Below are 23,854 nucleotides of genomic sequence, written 5' to 3' on the forward strand. Positions count from 1 at the left end.
TATATATATATATATATAGGACATAATGAATGAAGGGGGCCAAACTTATCAACACGTCAGCCATCAATGACCTACTTTAATTTTTTCTTTTACTTGTTAGTCCAAAAACATTTCCCCCCTCATGTAAATAAACCACCAATTCGTTTAGAGTGCTATTCCAAAATCTGAAATAAACGTTTTGGTTTTCAGGTAACTTGCTTTACAGGAAAGCTCAGTCTCTACATACTTTTTGTAATGCTTATTATGTATTATAATAGTTGCCTATGTGCTGTAAAGAGTGTTGTATAATAACCTACACAAACACACGTGATCCACACCAAAAGGCTATAAATAGCAAATAGGTAGGCCTAAGCTACAGAGCCTATTATTGCCATTTAAATAGTATGAATTAAATAGTCATGTGGTGTCAAATTAACTTTTAAAGTTACTTAAGATTACAGGTTTCCAATTAATATCACAAATATGCTAAATAATGATACAAACAAAGATTGTAGATAGAGTAAACTGCGTGTCAGCAACCCAAACAACTGTTTTCACGGCTAAGATTTTTTGACTAGGGTTTCCTGAGAGAAAGGCCTAGGTTTAAAAGAAATGGCATAAACAACGTAACCACGTAAAAAGCAGCGTCTAATAAGTATGCTTTGTACATTTTATTGGGAGAACAGTAATGAAGTTGGGAACCTGATACCGCGCTTTGTAGCATCCAGTAGAAAGCTGCGCGCGCTCTGTGGGGCGGGAGGAAGCTCGAGCGAACTCGCAACACTGTCACATTTCACTGCCATCCTTCTGTCAAGAAACTTTAAAAACATTTTTAGTTGAGCTTATATTAAATACTCGAATAAGGTGGATGCTGACTCTGGTTGAATGATTTGAAATGAAGTGCATCCTTGGGTGTTACGTGCACTTCTGTGCAGGGGTTATTATTAGTCTAATTACCTTTCCTTTGGCGCACGGGACTCCGTCGAGGTATAGTCTGTTCCAGGGCAGTGCTTATTCCAGCTCTGTTTCAAGACAACGAAACAAGTAAGTAACCCTTCTGTTCTTACCCCGGGGTTTAGTTATCTCAGATGAAATGTTTTGAGAATAAATATAGGCCTATTATATGGGATTCAAACTTTAAAACAGGATAGTCATGCAACTGAACTTGGTTGTAAATCAGCATATTTATGCAAAAATATGTCATTAATTAAAAAAGGCAGGAACTAATGAGTAGCCTACAGTATTACCCTTTTTTAACTAGCAAGATTAACGAACTAGAAATAGCATGCCTCTGGAGAACTAATAAGAAACTTGATATAGTTTCGTAATTAATGTGAAACTGCAGAACAAATGACTAGCGCTACATTAACATTTTAACCTGTTAACGAATAGCTTGACAATATTGTTTAAGTCATCAACAGGTAATAGCAGACCTTTGATTTGGGTAAACTGTTAATAATTAGTTGATTTCCTACTGTATATAGAACTAGCTATGGATAATTTCTAAATGAGTTGGTTTTTCCCCTTCTGAACTTCATCCCTATTTGTCGGCCTATCCATTTTCTCCTCACATTATTATGATGCTATATGCCCCACTTAAAAAGAAGACAGCTTAGGTCCTTTTCTCACTGAATCCCTAGTCTTAGAGACTGCTCTGTAACATTTCGAGTCATCAGCCATAACCTTAAATGCCAAAAAATGGTAACCTATGCAGTGATTTATTGATTTAAGGGGAGACCTGGTATAGTAGCATGGGGAGAGTCGTAACACCACCAAATCAGGATTACTCACTTCCTCACAGATCCCATATGAATGCTTGTCAATGCTATAAATAGGCACATGCAGATTTTACAAAGAAAAAAATATATTTTGAGTTAAGAATGTACATTTTTTTTTGACCAACACTATATTTTGTTTACTTAAACTTTTGCAGATAAAATAATTTAACTTATATTAGATTTAATTGTAGTTTATCAGGCAAAATATGATGCATTTTATCCTGCTAATTTCCAACCATTATGCTAATATGGCTAGCTAGACACTGGCTGACAGGGGTGGGGTGGGGTGTAACACATCTTTAAAAAAGTGTTACAACCACCCCCTTATATATGAAGCTAAGAACAGTTTCTTATATAAATAATTGTACAGAATGCCAAGTCAGTGGAAAAGAAAGATAGATAGAGGTGTGCCTGCCAGTGTTATTAAAAACAAAAAAACTGATGAGGTTTCAAAGAAGGGCAGGTCAGTCAGATCAGTTGCAAAGACAAAGTTGAAAGCCAGTGTTGAGGATTCTGAGACCTTGGACAACAAACACTTTTGTGTTATCTATGGAAGTGTGGGTAAATGTGCCTTATGCAATCTCTGGGCCCACCAAGCCTACACTTCAGGGTTAACAACATTCATTTTTCACCATTGATTGAGAATATTCAGTCACACACTGACACACAAACTCAAAACACTTTTATTTGAGCCGAGTGTTCAATAAGCATACAGTAAATACTGTTAAGGAAGTTTGTTCTAGTTGACTAAATTACACACACATGCACACACTCTTGAGTCAAACAGTAAGTGTATTTGAGCTGTGATCAATCACAGAAACAAAGGCATTGTTTTGGATTGTTTGACTAAACCTGTTTTTGAAGGATGTTGCATGGTGTGGCCACTGCTTTTGCTTAATTGTTACTTACCCCGATCGTGGGGTAGATTGTAACAGAGGCACACCATAAATGTGATATTCTTGCAGAGGTTTGAATTGGTGATTTGAGGGTATTTTGTATAAAAGTTTGAGCTTAGCACTCGAGTTACAGATGCTGAAGCAAGAAGTGTTACGACCATACCCGGTTTCCCCTATTCCTCACAGACATATGGTTTCTTCAGTCTTGCTTCAATTATGCTTTTCACTTCAATTCTGTTCCAAATAATTAGTAATTTCTTCTAAAGGATTTGGTAATGGGTGCTACCCAGCTAATAAAATATGGTCTAAGAACATTCTGTTAACATTCCCATTAAGCTGTGAAGTTTTTTCTGAATGCTATCTGAACGTTCAAAACGTCCAGTTTTTAAAAGGTTTTAAAAGCTTTTTCTCTTGGTTCTACAAATATTAAATGAGCATTTTATCATTGTGCGAATATTATGGGAATGTTACTTTTGAATGTTCTGAAACAAGTATGTTCTGCAGCGAATATCCAACTAAAGAAAAAAGTGGAACGATTTAATGTTTTTGCCTTACGTTTTGAGAACATTATTAAAAACCAGATGACTTTGAACAAATGTATTAGTGTTTGTTCATAACTTAAAGAGAAACTTTTGCCAGAAATTTCTGAGAATGTTCCCGGTTAGTTGGGTGTTTTCTTGGGTGTACCGTATTTGTTTTGATTGTTCTTTACTCTTTTGCAGAAACTGGTGTGCATTTGTAGTGCATAAAAACGTGACATGCACTGTGTTGGCGGTGAACGAAAACGTCATGGAGCCGCAGCTCTTGCCCTGTCCGCCGCATCATCCTGACTGCACGCAAGGGGTGATGTAAGTGTCTCTGGAGAGCGTGCAGTAGGCGGGGGGTTTGCATAGACACTTTTATTGCTGGAAGTGACCAGAGATCAGATTAGATGAGATCAGAATGGATTGAAGTGGAATTGCTCCTAGTAGAAGAAGCAATGCAGTTAAATTGGACCCATCGACTGGCAGGTCATTACTGTTTTATCAGTATCCAAATTATTTATGACCGCTGAAGTGCTAGGGGCCGCACTAAACAGTTTTAGCTTGTGTACATTTTCCTGAGAACCTTTAAGAAATGTTGCAATTAGAATGTCCCGCATGTTCATGCACATCTTGCTTTTAAAGCTGCACTCCAGATGTGTGTCACTGTTGGAGTAAATCATAATAAATTATGTATGTAATTCTGCAGTTTGTTTATGTTTGCATGGCTCGTGAAAAAAAGGAATGCCTCCTTTTGCGGACAGAGTGGTTAGACAGCGAATTAGTAAGATTTTTCAAGTCTCACTGGACTAATGTTGTCACTTTGCTCTCTCTGAAACATGCAGCACACATTCAGGAGATGTGCTACATAGTGGTCGGTCGTATAGTAGTATAACTTGTGGTAGACAAATGTCAAGTGTGAATTTTTTGTTTGTTTGTTTGTTTAAATACTTTCTCCATCCCCAGTTTGATGTGCAGGGACAACTATAATGAGTAAAGACATAGTTCTGCTGATGATTATACATTTTTATAAACTAAATTGTTCAGGTTAAATGTCATTTTGTTGAAAAATCAATATAAAAACGTTTAAAAAAAAGATTAAAATCTGTACACTTAAGTGTATTCAAGGTGTAAGGAAAATGTCATTACTTGATCATAAGGCAGGAAATTTCATGAAAATGGTATAAAGGTTTTTCAAAACAATATGAAACCAAGATGACCTTTGTGAAGAAGTACTACTTAGCACACTTTTAAAAAGAGCACTTATTAAGGAAATAATATACTTTAAAACAATATACATAAGTGTGAACTGAATGTTATGTTTTAAGACACTTAATTGCATGTTAATAGCAATTAAATGAAAATATATTATAGTTTAAATTTATATTAAATGCCATTAGCTGAATTTTAGAGTGTTTTTGACCCGCTTAAAAACATCTTTATGTACAAAGTGTATTGCCAAATGTACTGACAAGCATTTATGATGAATAGAAATATACGTAATATGTAATTTCTATTGAAACTGGTATGTTAGTACACTTTTTAAAGTGTACATAAGTGTGTTAAAAACAGTCAGGAAAGTGGACTGTTGCAAGTCCATTTTTACAAATTTGTTTGAAGTAAAGTGAACACATTGTAAAGTGCACATTCAATATAATTAAGTACACTTCTTTTTCACAATAAGAGTACAAAAAGTGCATTTCTTAAAACTCAAAACATGTGTAACTAGATTTTAAAAGATTATTTTCTCAACCTGGACACTTATGTCAATTTATGGCATGACTTTAGGATAGCACTAGTGTCCCTCAATGTGGTACTGTATGTTGAAAATAATGAGCAAAAGGTGCCCAGTTGGTATACGTTCAAAGTGTGCATCTGTGAATGCTTTCTGGCTAATGTTCCCCTCAACCCTTGTGCAGTGGGAGAGATTTTTAAACAGAAAAGTCCAAAACAGTGTATTGTATTACAGGTACCTGTGAAGTGCATATACTTTTAGTTCATAGTTCAAATTTAATCGTAAATATATGCTTTTAACATCACAATTCATAACTGTCTTTCTAGGTATCATACTCCCCTGAGACCCATGTACAAAATAGGCTACAAACAAGTGACTGAACTGGAATGGAGGTGTTGCCCAGGATATCAAGGTCATGACTGTACAGAGCTGAAAGTTACCCCAGAGAAACCCAAAGTTGTTGAGGAGCCACGTCCAGATGCCCCTTCCGCCAACAGTCAACAACAAAGTATACTGGGTACGTATTTTTAATTACTTTTGATTTGGAAAAAATGAAATGAGCAATATCTAAAGCTGCAGTCCATAACTTTTGGCACTGTAGCGGTTAATAAAGAAAACTGCATGCGTCTTGCGGAAGAACATTGTAGCCCGAGCTACTTCTCTCTGTTTATGTCTATGACGAGTCACGCAGGTACTGGGCTACTCCACAGTGGGACGACCCGTCCCAGTCTAAAATAGTCCCAATATTTATATTATATTCTGTTTATTAACCGCATAAGACATGTAGATTTAAGCTGCAGTCCATTTATAAACACTTGTTATAGGTGTACCGTTTTGATTCAGGATAAGACAAAAACACGGTTTGGAATATGGATTCATGATGTCTTCGCTTATATAAATTTAGTACATTTTTAATACAAATAAAGTTACGGACTGCAGCTTTAATCCATATTAGTACACTCATGAAAAGTAATTTAGGTGTCCAATTACCACAACTTCAATTAATCCATGGTTGCAAGCAATTTAATTAGACCAAAAATTTATTTTTTTGAAACTAAACGTTATTTTGATGAGTTCTGTTGACATAATAATGTTGATTATTAAATAGGGTTGGGAATCATTTGAATAATAATGATTTCGATTCTGCTTATCGATTCCTATTCTTATTGATTCATAATTTCGATTCCATTACGGTAAAAAATAACTTGGATATCTTTCACATTTATTCTAAGTCTTACTGAAATACATTTCATTGTAGCTGAATACCATGAACAAAAATCAACAGGCTAAATAACACACAAGGAACTTTTGCCTGGTTTAAAAATACAATAGCAAAAACAACTAGCCTAATTAGTTAAATACTTAACGACGCATCAAAAACGCTCACTGACACATCGCCGACACGTCGCCGACGCCAGACAAAATTTAGCATGCCAGATATCTGGAGCTGTCGGACGACTCGATAGCCTGTGGTGTCACGTGTCGCGACGAGCAACAGCCAATGATCAGCTTGACATTACAAAAGCCTTTTGTATTTGTAACCATCGTTGCCAAACCACAACAGGCAGCTGCTTTTTCATTATAATGTTTTACTCACCTCCAACTCTCTCTGACAGACAATCCCTGCTGCCCGCGTGTGCTTATCCATCCTTTCACCCATATTCTTTTTTTTTTTTCAGGGTTCTAAACAGATCATTGCACAAACAATATATGTTTTTATTTTTTTTTTTTTACGCCAATTTTGTCCCGCCGTCCATTTTCAAATAGACAATGCGCCATTGGAATGCGCCATTTCCCATTCCACTTCTTGCGCATGTTTTCGTGACAAAATGTGGTTTTGGGACTGGATAGAGTCGTTGGGTGACAGACTTGTTGTCATTTACGTAGTGTCACATAGTGTGAACACCACAACGACTTCAAGACTCCAGAGCAAGTCATGTAGTCTAAACAGCACAGCGATCTGCCGACGTTTAAAGTTGTGTAGTGTGAACTAGGCATAAGCTGTTCTAAATTCACTGTAAAACACGGCTTCGCTGGGCTTATTGCTTTAATAATTTAGCAATCGCACAAATAAATACAACTAAACAAATATATGATTGAAATAAACAGTGTTTTTAAGATTTTCAGGTATTCAGATACATAAAATGTAATAAAATGTAAAATAACACTGCACTACATACAGTAAATAAAATATACTTTACGAATATAGTTACAAAAGTTATTTAGTAAAGAACAGCTTGTGAATTTTCTTTGTCTTTTGTTGTTTGATTAACGTTATTATAGAGACGGCAGGAGGAATATCAGGCTACTGTCACTTTAAGAGCTGCACGGATCCAATAAACTGTTTACATTCATTTAAGACATAACTGACTGTGTTTTTACGAGAATATTTTGACATATTTTTGTGTGTATTTGTCCGTTCAAGTGCAAAAAGATTCGGAAGAGAACTCAGTTCCGTATCGCGCACTATTCAGTATGAGAGGCGGCTTTCCACCCAGCAAAGAAAACAGCGCGAAATTCTTCTTGAGCTAGAATGGTTTTAAATTACATTTTCTTTTTAAAATTACTTTTTCTGTGCTGCGCACACATCCAAAGCATGTGCACAGAGAAAGTTATTAACAGCTCGCGGGTCTTCTTGTCATATTAGAATGCACACAAAGGAATTGGTAATTAATTGGTCATTTTATAACAAGTATTCGATTCCTGACCTTAAGTAATTCTGGTATCAATTTTCAATTCCCAGCCCCATTATTACATCAACATATTGTGTGTCATATAAACTGAAATTTCTCTGCTAATTGGTTTAAATAGAACTTAAAGGAACTTCCGTTTTTCTCAAACAGCGACCCCTAGAGTTGCTGTGGAGTACTTGTATTTAACGTTACTGTTGTAAATACCACTCACGCAGAGCCGTCTACTCAGGACATGCTAGCTGGCAACAAAGGATTCCATTCATTATGCTAAGCTAAGCTAGCGCAGACTCTGTCAAACTAAAACAATGCATGCACTGAGACAAAAATGCATTTGCCCACCTATCTAAATGTAGGAAAGAAAGTGAATAAGCCCTATTTCAAAAAACGGTGGAGTGTTCCTTTAAGTATCGTGATAATATTGTATCATGGGGCCTCAGGTGATTTCCACCCCTAATAAGTGCATGTAATTTTGGTTTGTTCTAGGACCAGAAGTGTTCTCTGAGACACATCCATGGTCTCAACCTGGGAGGAAAGAGCATCACAACACTCAACTGGGAGGTTATGGAGATCGCCAACAGGAGAGTCGCAGAGTTCAGGTATTAGAAGAAGAGGTGGAGCGTCTTTCTCAGACAGTACTAGACCTGCAAGCTATGACGTCAGCCAATGCAAACTTGCGGTCAGATTTACAGGAAGATGTTACCAAATTCATTCTAAACACGTTGGGGAATTTGCAACAGCCACAGGGTGTCAAGGCAGGTGAAATTGAGACCATTGTGTTGCCATCAGACCTCCGTTTATCATCAGATACTGATGAACTGCAAAACCATATTACCCAGCTCTCCAACACAATCAGTTCCAATACTGATAGTATCCAAGATCTGCAGATTAGGATCCAGAACATTGATGGACAGATGCACCGACTAACAGAATCAGCCAGTACTGGACCACTTCAACCCTCCTCAACCGCTGCAACCAATGAGTGTCCATGTCAGGCATATATCAATGAGAAGCTTTCTGCCCTTCGTGAGGAGCTTCTTCAAGGAATGGACATCAAAATAGCAGACATGAAGAATGCATGTGACTACAAAGTGCTGTCTGTTCAGGAGCAGTGTGAGGAACAAGAAACCTCTTACTTGAGCTTGGCTGAGCTCCTTGATTCTAAAGAGACTGAACTCCGCAAAGAGATCCAAGATTTGCGTCTCCAACTTCCCAATGGAAAAGACCCAGGGGTGGACAGTCATGAGGTCCAGAATCTCAAGGACACCCAGCAGATATTGAAAGATGCCATTAGGCAACAGAATGCCACCCTTGCACAGATTGATGCACAAGGGCATATTCTGGAGGCAAGGGTTAGTCTTGCGGAAAAGAGTGCAGAGGTACATTGCCTCTATCTTGAGGAGAAACTAAGAAGGGAAAGACTTCAGGAAAATGAAGATCAAAGCATAGCCTTGGAAGAGAAATTAAATGCTGTTCAACATGAAAACATCACTTCACAGCTACTGACCACAGTTTTAGGTAATGATCAACGCCTAGATGTCTTGGAGAAGCATGCACAGCAACTGCAGGCCAAGGTTGGCTCTCTTGCACAGCAGATTAAGACTGAGATCTCTGTACCAGACCTCAATCAATCCATAACTTTTGAAATTCTGCTGCATCGGGTGGAAAATCTAGACGTGGATTTTGGGCGAAGCCAAGAGCAAGTGAGGACAATGAATGGCTTGCTTAATGGTCTTGATGGACGGGTGGCTGGCATTGAAGGCATTTGCGGACGGTTTGAGCCAATGTCTGAAAGTCTCAAACGAATTAAAGACGGACTGAACAAACACGTTACCGCCTTGTGGACTTGCGTCCGTCAACTGAACAATACAGTTCTAACACATACAAGAGACATCAATGTGTTTAAAGCAAATTCACACCTTTTAAAAGACAGGCAGGATGGGATCACTAATGCACCTACAGGTAAGCAATGCTCCTCTGGGGACAACATTTATATTTATACATTTAGCAGATGATTTTGTTGAAAGTGACTTACATTGCATTCAAGGTACACATTTGTTTAGCTCTTGCTTTCCCTGGGAATTGAACCCATGATCTTGACATTGCTAGCGCCATGTTCTGCTTAGCGAGCTTCAGGAAGAAAATTACAAAATTGTAATTTTGCAGACTAGTTTATCCAAAGAAGCAGTGCAGTATTTGCATGGGCAATCGTACTTGAAGGACTTGGAGTTTAAGGAGCCTATTTCTATTGGAAAATTGATGGAGGGTGTTTATTTAAAATGAGACAAAGACATCACTGCGCTCTTCACACGAACTGCGCTCGTTAAAATCACAAATGATTTACTTTTAGCTTCTGACCAAGGCTGTATCTCAATACTAGTTTTACTTGATCTTAGTGCTGCGTTCGATACTATAGATCATACAATACTCTTAGATCGACTACAAAATTATACTGGTGTTCAAGGACAAGCATTAAGCTGGTTCAGATCATACTTATCAGACCGCTACCATTTTGTCTATTTAAATGGAGAAAAATCGATCTTAACTTCAGTAAACTATGGAGTGCTGCAGGGATCTGTGTTGGGCCCTCTATTATTCTCAATATATATGATGCCACTTGGAAATATTATAAGGAAACATGGAATTAGTTTCCATTGTTATGCTGATGACACTCAAATCTATATTTCATCACGGCCAGATGAAAACGCTAAATTATCCAAATTGACAGAGTGTGTTAAAGATATAAAAGATTGGATGACGCGTAATTTTCTTTTATTAAATCCAGACAAGACAGAGGTACTAATCATCGGTTCAAAAAACCGCCCACAAAACCTCTCACACTACAACTTTAACATCGTAGGATGTCCTGTTACTTTATCCTCTACAGTAAAAGACCTGGGTGTTATATTAGATTGCAACCTGTCTTTTGAAAATCATATTTCATATGTTACAAAAACAGCCTTTTTCCACCTTAGAAACATTGCTAAGCTACGTAATATCCTATCAGTTTCTGATGCAGAAAAGCTAGTTCATGCATTTATGATCTCGAGACTAGATTACTGTAATGCTTTATTAGCTGGTTGTCCTGCATCCTCAATAAACAAGCTACAGTTAGTCCAAAATGCAGCTGCTAGAGTTCTTACTAGATCAAGAAAATATGATCATATAACACCGATTTTATCATCACTGCATTGGTTACCTATAAAGTTCCGTATTAATTACAAGGTATTGCTACTGACTTATAAAGTCCTAAACGGCTTAGCTCCAGTCTATTTAACGGATCTTCTATCGCCCTATAATCCATCGCGCTCTTTAAGATCAATAAATTCGAGGCTTTTGGTCATACCTAGGATATCCAGATCCACCAAAGGAGGGAGAGCATTTTCACATTTAGCTCCAAAACTCTGGAATAGCCTTCCTGATACTGTTCGTTGCTCAGACTCGCTCTCCCAGTTTAAAACTAGATTAAAGATGCATCTTTTCGGCCAGGCATTCATATAATATTTTTAATCTTACAGTTCAAACTACAATCCGGCCTCTAGTTCATAAATGCCAGAGGAGAACTGGCCCCCGACTGAGCCTGGGGCCTCCCAAGGTTTTTTTTTCTCCATAAGGTCACCGGATGGAGTTTTAGGACACCATTAGGTCACTTGATGGAGTTTTTCGGTTCCTTGCCACTGTTGCCTTTGGCTTGCTCAGTTGGGGATATTTTGGGGATATTTTATTTTATCAATCAATAAATTCCACTAGAAACAAACCTTGTTGTATTATTTTAATTTAATACTGTGAAGCTGCTTTGATACAATCTGTATTGTGAAAAGCGCTATACAAATATACTTGACTTGACTTGACTTGACATCAGTAGAGAATTGAGATTGTCCTTCTCCACCATAATATTTAAGACCGAAGGGCTGAACAACTAGCCTAGTTTACATGATCAATTCAGATGCAGCATTTCACAAGACAAGTTAACGTAGACCATGTAAATATTGAATGTAAAAGTCCTTAATGAAATGGACAGTACAAAAAGCCACAAAAGGCACATTTTTGGAAACACAACTAACAAAAGATTGTAAATCCTAAAACTATAAGTCTTCAATCATGGAGAAAAGCAAAGACAGTGGTGAGATGCAACAGACAGACACAGCAGTGTCAAGTCGGAAGTCACTCCTACTTGTGTGATCAAGTCAGAGGTTAAGCAAGTATTAGAAATTGATGTGAACCCAACTATTTTTTTTATTTTAAATGAAGAGAGGACTGTTTTTGTTTTTATGTACCATTTTCCATCATGTATCTACGCCATATTCCTACAGTAATTCTTAATGTTAGTACTCACTTTTTCAGGTAAATCCATCTAACATTATTCAAGAAAACCTGTCTATATGCATCTGATTTTCTTGCATTAAACTTGCTTGTTGATGCATTGGCAACAAAGTTGAGTTTTTTACACTGTTAAAGAGTTGGATTCCCATGCTAAACATGGACAAAGTTTCAAAAATTAAATTGTACGTTTGAAGGAGTATTTCTGTGCCAAAAATGCTCCTTCCAGTTTGTCACAAGTTTCGGAAAGTTTTTTTCGAGTATGGGCATGTGTGATGTCAGATGGGGCGGAATTTCCTTATATGGGTCCTAAGGGCACTTCTATCGGAAGAGCGCGGGCGCGCGCGCAACTGTAGACCAGAGCAAGAGAGCGAAAGCAGTTCGCCCATCATCACAGCGCTGTGCTCGGCTTTAGGGAAGTCAGTGTCACCAAAGAAGTGGGTTTTTAGTTGCCAGGGCAAGACATCCCTGCACAGATTCCCAAAGAACCCGGCGTTAAGGGACCAGTGGATGGAGTTTGTTTTTTCAGAGCATCAACGGAGTTGTGCAAGACTGTTTGTTCCCTGCATTTCGACGATGATTGTTTTATAAACAAAGCCCAGTTCGATGCCGGATTTGCAGATCATCTAATACTTAAGGATGGAGCAGTCCCAATGATAAAGGTTCACGGTCGTGCGTTAGAACCGCAGGCGGTGAGTAAAAATGCTTGTCTGCTTCAAATGTCTGTGTTGTTAGCTATCGGCGCGTAAGTACAGCCCACACGGCACGCCTCCAGCCGCTCGTTTTTTCCGGAAAGACTCGGAACTGCCTATCTTTCTTTTAGAAATATAATTAAACTAAAGACTTTTTGGAGATATGAAGGATGCAGTACTACTCTATAGGTACTCAAGATTAACATGAGATTGACTGAAAATGAGTGTTTCACCCCCCCCAAACCATTATTTTTTTTATAGCATTTTAACTGCCCCTTGATTATAAATATTAATTTGGTCTTTCAGAGCTGCAGTGCAATGTATATTTGCTCTTGACATGCTACAGCCAAAATCCGATTTGACTCAATAAATCATAGTAAATTAGTGTAAAATTTCCAGATTCTCTTTTTCGGTAACTACACCACATCTTTTGTTCACGCAAGCAACAGCATTCAGTCTTTTTGCTGTTAAGATCTAATTCACATATAATCAGCACCAAAATATCAGTAAACTGTGTTGTCAATCATTGGAAATGACCTTTAAACACACTGCGCCCTTTTCTTCATCTGCACAAATGAGAAGCACTTTTGTTTCACTATCTCTCCAATTTAACAACTTTTGTTGACTTTTGAGTGACAGATGTTACTGTAAACAGTGTAAAGTATTCACATCATATCCATCATATGATTGGCCAAAGCAGACTTCTTATACACCAACGCATCCTGACCTCGGACTTGCTCATACTGGTAATCTTGTGTTTTGTTCACACACAGCATCAAAACAGTAATTTACTAGTAATGTTAAAACTTCTCATCCCTGAAAATTGGCCCCATTATCTAATAAAGAGGCAAAAAGTATATGATGTCATAACACTATGATGTAATATGCAACTGTGGCCAGTTGCATAAACTGCTTAGACTAGTCTTACCAGAAAGTCATGTAGTTTTTTTTGTTTTTTTAATTAAGACTGGTCATCATTTATGAAACTGATCAATTACATAAACAGTAGATCAATAGATTGATCTATTTTGATTTCCCCTTGGATAACAGCTAGTTGTTCAGACTAGTTCTTAAGACACAAAAAAGTAGCTATATGTTGATGCAACTGGCCCCTGGTTTGTTGTTGTCAGTACTACTAGTCAAAACTATATATCTCGCTGGTCTGCTTTTGGTCTTTGGAAGCTTCTGCTGTTTGAACCCCACACTACAAATGTAGCCTAAAGTGTACATAAGGTAGTGTTTTAGAGGGATTTCCTTTAAATGCAGAAGAATGTTTATGTATTGTGAGCAGGTAACTCCCAGGGGAAGTAGTATTTCCCCTTTACTTTTTAATTGTACACACATGTTTCAACTGGACAGGCTTCAGAGCAATGTCTGGACTTTTATGGGATTATATTGTGTGTCTGTGCTTGTGTGAGCATGAATGTGGGCATCTGCTTCTCATTTGGTGATTTTGTGTTCGTAATTTACAAGATGTTCTGGACACATTAGTTATCTTGCAGCTTTACCTAGAAGCGTTCACAATAATGTAGAAAAATCCAATGGCATAAGACATAGCCACTAAGTGATTTTTAAACTTAGCTTTGTTTGAAGTAAATCCAAAGGACAAACCCAAGTGCTCTATAAAGAAATCCAATGCATCATGAGCCGGAATATAAGGCAATTTGTAGTACACTTTTACAGAACAAAAAACTCTAAAAAAGAGTAAAAAAAAAAAAGAAAAAAGCTAAAGTTTATTTTTTTAAGTGGATCAAATTGATTCAGTCCCTGTTGTTGAGTGAATAATATTGTCTGCTGCCTACATACAACTAAAACATTTCTTATTATCTTATGTTTACTTATGGAACAGAGACAGACCCTACATTTTATCCTCTGTGAGCAGCTGTACTAGTTATAGTAATGCACTCTTCCTTTTCAGTCACTTATTCTTCTTGACCTTTGACATTTGACCTGTGAGATGGTAGTTTCCTTTCAGCATCTCTCAAAGCTCACACATGTATTTATATAGATTTTATCTGGAGGTCTATTTGTGGGACTCCATTCTGGGAGAGTGGACGTTGATATAACCACTGCATCATTTGGTGTCCCATAATGTTTTACGTTCTCTCCCTGTATTTTTCCTTTTGTTAAGGTGATTTCTATTATATTCTGATATCAAAGGGTGTTTAAAAAAATCTCTCTCTCTTTCTCTCTCTCTCTCTCTCTCTCTCTCTCTCTCTCTCTCTCTCTCTCTCTCTCTCTCTCTCTCTCTCTCTCTCTCTCTCTCTCTCTTCTCTCTCTCTCTCTCTCTCTCTCTCTCTCTCTCTGTCTCTCTCTCTCTCTCTCTCTCTCTCTCTCTCCCACATAGAATGCAATCTTAAAATTGCCTTCATGTATTAATTGCCTCCGAATGTTGTTTTAGAACATTACAAGTTGCCAAGAAATTCCAGTGAGGAAAAGAAACAACAGAACTATATAAAGGCTATTCACATGAGCATGTTTCAATTAAAGGATTTTTACTTTCATTAATTTGATACTTTACTCCACATAGGAAGAACAGACATGCCAACTAGTTACTAACCTGATGCAGACACAGCTGAAGCGGATTGATATTGTTATTAGATTTACGTAAGGTAACGTGAAAATAAGTGGGCAGTCTAAAAATCTGCCCCAATGGCTCTCAATTAGAGCGTGCTGCAGTTCCTTTTTTCACCACAGATTTACATTGGATAAAAGTGGGGCGCTATAGACCTGGGGAGGGCTGTCCCACTCAGTATCATAATACATCCATGTAGAAGTCATGCGTTATATTTTAACATATCCTGCTCACTTTATGACTATTTATTTTCTATGTAATAGTCTAGAAAATCCGAAAAATATTTGTTTCAGAATGCTGAACACATTTAAAATGTATTATTGATTCAGTTTATATGGAGGTCTTTGTTTTGGGAGAATATTTTGGTGAGGCACAGCCCCAAGTGCCCTTACATATGGGACATTTACATTTAATCATTTAGCAGACACTTTTATCCAAAGCAACTTATGAGGAGAACAATAGAAGCAATCAAACCAGCAACAATATGGAAGTGATGTGTGACTAGTTCCAGTTAGTCTACCACAGAGTGTTTTTTTAAATAGATATAAAGAATAGTAAGTGTTCGAATTAATGGGTCAAGTGTTGATGAAAAAGATGCGTCTTCAGTCGTTTCTTGAAAATGGCTAAAGACTCAGCAGCTCGGAGTTTAGTTCGGCAGGTCATCTGCATGTAACAGTCCATCTCAAGGGATTTTGTGCCTATTTGGGTTGGCACTACAAGTCGACCTTCACTTGCATAACGCAAGCTTCTGGAGGGCGCATAGGTCTGAAGTAGTGAGTTTAGGTATGGGGTGCAGAGCCAGTGGTTGTTCTGTTAGACTAACACCAGTGCCTTGAATTTGAAGCAGCCGGCAATTGGCAACCAGTGCAATTTTATGAGGAGAGGTGTGCCGTGCACTCTCTTCGGCTTTCTTACATTTTCTTTAAGGGTTATGTTTAGGGGTGTTGTTAGGGAACAGAAAATATGATTAGCTCAGTCTAAAAACCATTACGCATATGGAAAGTCCTTGAAATAAAAGGAGTACCAACGTGTGTGTGTGTGTGTGTGTGTGTGTGTGTGTGTGTGTGTGTGTGTGTGTGTGTGTGTGTGTGTGTGTGTGTGTGTGTGTGTGTGTGTGTGTGTTTCAGCACAGAGGTTTTTTTTGTGTATAAGTCACTGCTATGAAGTTGATGTGTCAGAGATCTGTCACTGGATGAGATCATGTGAACAAGCGGGTGTGACATGTAAAGCTGCTCCCTTTCTATTTCTCTCATTGTTAGGGAGCAACTAACTGGAAGCAGTGTATAGCTTTACACTGCAACTTGTTGGAAACAACATGGAAGAGTTACATTAAAATTACTTTATTTAAATCACGCTGCTTTACGTACAACCAAGCTACTTCAAGGCAGCGCTTCAGTGGTTCAATAAAGCTTACCTTCCAAAGTAGCTGTTCACATGAGCTGTAAAATAACCAAAAATGACAACAGGAATAACATTTTACCCATTTAATTCATAGTAATTCACAGTATCAGTGCAGTAATTCTCAAAATGTCTTGTGCGTCATATCAATTTTTGTTCACTGTTAACCAGTTAGCTCTCAGCTGAACTTATTTCAGGGCTTCTAACAATGCGGTCTAGTGGCTGAACGTTGATACTATTAGTTCATTCTTAGCCAAATGATATGTTGTTTCATACATTTCCATTCTTATGTTGATTGTTGCTCCAGCACCTTATCTTTAGAAAAGTTTCTCAAAAGACCCTTTTTTTTTTTACTGTGCCCTTCAGGACTTTTCTACGTTAAACATCTGTGTGCATAAAGGTACACAAGCAGTAGCTGAAGAGACCTTAACTAGACACACTGAGCACAATGTTGGACTAATTACGGGTTTTTGAACATAAAGTATTTGGTGGGAAATACACAAAAAAACACCTGGACTCTGAGGCAGTTACACCAAAGTACCTTTAAGGTAAATCAGTTTACTTAACAGCTATCTTGGTAACACCTCCACCAGCTGTTTTTAAAGTAGGCTAAATAACAGACATACAGCTCCTATCTTCTTAAATGGGGAAAGACATAAATCTCCGAAACTATTTGTCAGAAATTCAGTTGGGCCTTTCGAAACAGTGGTGTAATTTTGTTTCTTTCACTCAAATCAAATATTAATAATAATGAGCAGTCCTCACCACCATACAAACCATCATATACATTGACATTTATAATTATTTTATTATTAAGATTACACAGAACTTTTTAAGTTTATGAAGATGTAAAACTTTTTTTAAATGGGTAGAAGCATTTTTTATTATATATATGACAGTCACACCTGCTTTACTTGTTATTCTGTCCTCTCATAAGCATTCTTCTACCTTTATCCAGGTGTTCATTAGGATTTTTTTCCCCAACCCTCCAAGTTCAGAATATGACTAAATTTGCCGTACATCTTCAGGTTTCAAGTTTTTTTATGTTCAGTCTTGTTAACATACAGTATTGAATCAAATAGTCAAAATAGGCCACACCTTTTCACCAATGCATTGTAATTCTTTCTCAAACAATTCTGGGAACCAATTTATTTGAGCTGTTTTTAAGGTTGCACTTTATTTTACAGTACTGTTCTTACCTAAGAAAGTACTGGGTGATATAAGGTAACTACATGGGTTAAAATTATGTTCAGGGATAGGTTCAGGATTAGTACCTGGTTATTACCCAGTTATTGTAATTGCTATAATAAGTACATAATATGTACATGGGGAACAGGACTGTAAAATAAAGTGCTACCATTTTTAACTACTACTTGCATCAGACATACAATGTACTTATTGTGTTCATGTTGCATTGCAAAACACTTGTGCTTCTATTGAGGCAGGATATGGGCAAGGTTAGATTAGGGACAGGTTTAAGTGAGGGTCAACAGAAGTATTCTTAACGTAATTACTGAAATTAATTACAGCGGTAATTATATGCAGGTATTTTTAAATCAGTGGTCGGCAACCAATTGCATGTGAGGAGGGATAATCATTGGCTAAAGAGGTGTATGCATTTAATTTAAATAAAGATCATTTGTATGGACATACATTTTTAGGTAATTCCTCATTCACACAGCCTGTTTTATTTTAGGTGCTATAAATACTATTAAAGTGTGAGATTTTAACCTGATCTGACAATCCATTCGCTTGAATGAAGGAGCGAGCTTCTGTGATTATTAAATTTAAGATTTCTCTGATGCAGCTTTTCATTTGCACAGAGCGAAATCCACAGAGTCATCTCTGATATTAGATTATAAAGCTGCTTCTTCTGTTTCTATTGGCTTTTATGCAAATTTTAGCACAGAATTTAACATCAAGTCACTTTTACTTTCCTAGTTCATTTGTGTCTTTACACAGCTGAGATGCATTGAGAATCATTTTGGAGTCAGATTGTTTCACTGAATTAAAAGAATTCTAAAGAGAACCAGATGTTGATTACACTGGTCTACAGCCAAAATGCTTCTGAAATAAATATAGTCAAACTGTTCTAATTCTGGGTCGCTGAGAACGAAAAATGATGCTTAAAATTGTTGATTGGTTTTTAAGATATGCAATTGGTCAAGGCCTCACGGGATCTCAATTTAAACCAGAAACTACTAAAATACATCTTTGACTGGATCTCGGAATAAATCAATGAATGGATTTGGAATGATGCAATTTGAATCTAATTGCGTCATACATGAAATTAATTGCATCATGTTATTCTCTGAAGACATGGATGATGCAGACTAAACGAAGCTTACATCACTCTGCTGAACAAATTGCCCTATATCAGCTCTAGAAATCATACAGCGGGGTGCAAAACTCAATTCCTGGAGGGCCACAGCCCTGCTACAACACACATACCTGAAGTTTTCAAATAAGGCTACGTCTACATTAATCCGGATATTTGAAAACTGAGTTTTCATTTCAAAATGCTCTCCGTCCACACTAGCGTTTTCAAGTGTTTTCCAAAGGATTCTCATCCACCCGAAACATAGGAAAATGCTAAATGGACCGTACAGCACATGCATACCACCTTATAAAAGCTCACTGAGATGATACAGACAGAACAAACATCATAAAGTTATCATGCTATTCTTCTGGCAGGATCATTTTATGTAGCAAAATATCTCACCATACATGCGTCCAGGTCGCACTCACTCACCATTATATGGTCTGAAACGCTGCTGCTCTCATGTTTTGCAGCAGCAATTGCGAGTAAATTTCATGCTGGCTGGACTGTGATATAAAGAGTGTACAAAGTAACATGTCTTTAGAAACAGTGTGAAAGTGAATAGCACATAACAGGAACAAAACGGGTATAAACATATATCTATTGGTTCAATATGCGTCACATGACTAAACATGCATCATCGCTTTCAAATACCTCAGTTTTTACAATCCACACGGCAATGTGAAAACGCTGTTTTCAAATTTATCCACTTTGGAGAGCTTTTTCAAAAAGCGTAATTTTCACTGACAAAAACGCAGTCTCAGTGTGGACGGAAGACCAAAATGGAGAGAAAAAGATGCTTTTTCAAACGAAAATGTATTAGTGTGGACAAGGCCTAAGCCTTAAGGACTTGATGAGCTGGATCAGGTGTGTTTAATTACTCTGCAGAGCTGTGGCCAGAGATGGTTTTATTATTGGGAGATACAAGGGTCTGTGGCTCTACCATTGGAGAAAGCGTAATGGCTAATTTGGATCACATGTGCCTTGAAAACCAATCACATTACAGCCTGGACGTCATTTGAATTTCAGGCAACAGTCAATCACTATTTTTGGGATACCACAGAAATGAATGAGAAGTGCCGTTCATACCTGAATCATACCTGTCACACAATTGTCCGTGACTTCTCTTCTAAAACAATTTTGTCTTTTCTTTTTTTTTTTGCTAACCTTGCAGGCTTGCTTCCAAATGGCTTTGCTTGTGGCCCTTCAGGAACTGAGTTTTGCACCCCCGTCATACAGTGTCGTGCCCTCTCATTTGTCTGTTTGATTTTGCAAAGGGACACATTTCTGTTTAACCAAAGTGAGCAGAGATGTTTCTTACTTGTGTGAAGAGTGCAGATAACTTCAAATGGAGCCCATCTATGCTTGCAGACTATTGCTGGACAGTGACAAGAGATGCTCCATTTAATGAATACAAGAGACAGACCAAGAAGTGCCGAGTAGACACTGAATAGGACTTAACTATGTACATAACAGTTTTTTGCCTTTTGTTTACAAGGACAGGCGACAGGTACTATCTGCACAATAAACATAGACATAAAATGTAAATATATTGGAAACAGTAGCCAGTTTATTTTATATTTTTAATTGTCATATTTGAATTCAGAGCATCAAAGTACATAATAAATAGCACATTTGATCTCTAAAGCAGACGACTTAAAAAAAAAAAAAAAAAAAATTGTTGTCCTGTCACACCTGTTAACTGTCAGGCCATCACTCTTCTACCTCTCTCCAGGTGTTTCTGAAGGTACAGCAGCTGTAAAAGTTTCCATAGAGGGATCTCAACCACTCCCATCACTGTCTGCCATGGCGTCTGGGGAAGAAGGGCCTCGAGTGACCAAAATCTCATCTCGCACCCCTCAGGGGATCAATGGGAGCGGGTCATCCATTACTGGATATGCCGGAGCACCAGGTAAATGTGTTCAGATATGTGTGTGTTTATGTATTGCAAATGTTTGAGTTCTATTACGAAGCTGTTAACAGAAAACTGCTGTCTCACAGTCTTTGTTGTATTGTTCTTGACAGGTTATCCTCCGATTCCCGCTGCTGCCCTCAGTCCTGATTCTGTTTCTGGTAGTCAACACTCTGTTATAGCTGAACACAGTCATGGGGAATTACTAACTAAATGAAATAGCTGCAATTGCCAATTATCACAGTTTGAGCTTTTTGATACACGGGTAACACTTTACATTAAGGTTTCATTTGTTATCATTTGTTTACTACGTTAGTAAACTTACAAGGAATAATACTTCTGCAGCATCTATTAAGCTTAGTTAATTTCTATATTTACTAATCTTTTTTTTTTTATTAAAAGTTGTATCTGTTAACATTAGTTAATTGCACTTGGAAATAACATGACGAGACAATGGACACTTTTAATTTTACTACCTAATATTAACAAAGTCCGATAAATGCTGTAAAAAATATTTAATGCATTAACTAACGCTAACAAACAAGACCTTGTTGTGTAGATTGTAAATATAAAATTTTGTGCAATTTTTTTTTTTTTATATTCCTCACAGAAATGGATACATTTGATTCTGGGGAAATAGTATCATGATATCAATGAGTGATAAAAAAAAGAGAGTTGAAATGACTTGTTCTGCCAATTTGATTATATTTAAGCCAGCAACTCAACTTAAGTTTTTCAGTTGAAGTAGGTGAACTTTCTTTTCTGCGATCCACTGGTCCTTAAGCTCATGAAATCACCAGATCCCGGGGGATTCCATGTGTGTGGTCAGTTTTTGGGGTGTATATTTATTGGTTATTCAATGCTATCATCCTAAATGAGATTTGTCTTTGTTCTTTTGAAAACAGTCATTGATTTTGAGACAATTAGCTCTAATAATTACATTTTATTGTCAAATAGTTTTATTTTGAAAAATAAATTCTTGAGAAATTCTTGCTACATTTGCAACTTGCAGTGTTGCAAGCTAACTGGTAGTTACTTTTTCAATACAGTAGCTTGTACAGTAGCTTGCCATAATTTAAAGCAGCTTCCCCAACACTAGATGAACATTCAAAATATGTTGTTATAAAACTGAACAGGATTTTTACAGGATATTTACAATATGCCGTATTTCCATATCTACAGCACAGATTCCACTGAAGACCATTCAAATGGCCACAGGTAACTAAACCTCACATATATTTTACAGTGCTGTATTGTCACTGAGTGAGGGGAAAGTGAGTGTGTGTGTTTGTGTTTATGCAGGAGAAGGGCGTGTTATGACCTATGTGTCGTTTTCGGCTGGTCTGACACTTGTGCCATTTCCTGGAGAAATCGGTATCATCAGATTCAACAATGTTCTGTTAAATGATGGAAAACACTACGATCCACAAACAGGTACACAGTTTTAAAATCATGCTTTTTTTCATCCATTTATGGTGTTTGCTATCGCTCTTGCGAATAAAAGCACTTAATTGTTTTGAATGTGCACTTGTAATAAAGTAAGAGTACGGTACTTATAAAAATAAAAGTAAATAAAAGTTTAATTTCATGACTATCTTTCTTAACACACTTAAGTACACTCTTAAGAGTGCACTTTGTAATAATGCCAAATTAATAGTTTTATTTTAAAAGACATTTTAAATAACTAATCTTTTGTTGCGCTTTGAAGTATACTCATTTTGATTTGTTGACTAGCATACTAAAGCACAAGTACTTTATTATAATTTTAACTGTTCATCTAAAGTTTATATATTTTAAATGTACTAAATTGACATTTCCTCATTACAAATGTGTAATTACAAAAATATTTAAATACATGACATGCAGTTTTTAAAAGAAATGACATGATAAAGTGTATTTTAGCTTATCACAAATGCTTGTCAGTATATTCGGCAGTTCACAAACTCTATTTCAAAGACAATAGAATTAATAAATGAAATGACATTTAAAGATGTACTTAAGTCCTACTTAAGTGGGTTAAAAAGCACTCTGAGGTTCAGCTAGCTGCATGTAATATAAATGTTAACTAACATGCAATTAAGTGAATGAAAACATTACATTTAATTTACACTTAGATATATTATTTTAAAGCTTGTTATTTGTACTCTTTTTAAAAGTATGCTATACTTGTCTTTAGAAAATGTACAAATGTAGATTGACTTCACACACAACTTACAGCCTTTGCTGTAATCTGAATCTTTCTTTTCACAGGTGTGTTCACTGCACCCATGGACGGACGGTATCTTCTCAGCGCTGTCTTGACTGCTCCAGCAGGAGAAAGAGTCGAGGCCTTTCTCTCAGTAGCCAATCGCAACGTCCAGAAGCTTCACACTGCTGGGACGGGGAGCAGAGGCTCTGAGGACTGTGTCTGTGGTGGGTCGGTCACTGCAAGTCTTGCTCTTCATTTGAAGCGGGGCCAGAGGACGGGACTTGTGCTCACATCAGGAAGGCTGGCGATTTCAGCATCCAGTGAAATTCTGTCTTCGTTCAGCGGAGTTCTGCTTTACCCAACGGTAGCCAAGCGATAGTCGACAGGCAACAGCAAACATTAAAGGGGTCATGAACTTAATTGTTTTATAATGTTTCATGTGGTGCATTTATAATGTTAGTATGATTTTTACATCAAAAATTGTCATAATTTAGAAATAAAAGGCATTTTAACTACCCTGATTTCAGCCTCTGGTTTGAACGCTCTGTTTGAAGGGGCGTGTCTGTGTGAGACTTCAGTGTAAACGCCCACTGCTGTGATTGGCTTACAGCTTGTAAATGAAATAAGTATTACAAGTGGAACTCTCTCGGAAACTTTTAGCACGCTTTTACTATTACAGCTCTCAAGGTTAACTAATCATATAAAATGTTTTTTTTAATAGTTTTATATTTAGATCTATGGCATTATATTTATATCGTGGCATGAAAGGTTGCAGTGTTGAGCATTGTAGCCGATGAATGCCATGAATGTGATCTTGTCATTGCAATTCGATTTCTGCACACTAACAAAT

At 37.2% G+C, this 23,854-nt stretch overlaps 1 protein-coding gene across 1 annotated transcript; it reads left to right on the plus strand.

Moving 5' to 3' along the window:
• The first annotated feature begins 764 nt into the window (after window positions 1-764).
• emilin2b (elastin microfibril interfacer 2b) lies at window positions 765-23,525 on the plus strand. The gene is made up of 9 exons (XM_081356721.1): window positions 765-1,023; window positions 3,376-3,501; window positions 5,236-5,426; window positions 8,086-9,561; window positions 20,640-20,816; window positions 20,930-20,977; window positions 21,999-22,034; window positions 22,119-22,250; window positions 23,067-23,525. Exons 1-9 carry the CDS (start codon window positions 875-877, stop codon window positions 23,381-23,383), a joined length of 2,652 nt encoding a protein of 883 aa, XP_081212847.1. The 5' UTR covers window positions 765-874; the 3' UTR covers window positions 23,384-23,525.
• Window positions 23,526-23,854: the final 329 nt, after the last annotated feature.

This window comes from Scardinius erythrophthalmus (genome assembly GCF_964197995.2).
Source record: "Scardinius erythrophthalmus genome assembly, chromosome: 2".
NCBI lineage: Eukaryota > Metazoa > Chordata > Actinopteri > Cypriniformes > Leuciscidae > Scardinius > Scardinius erythrophthalmus.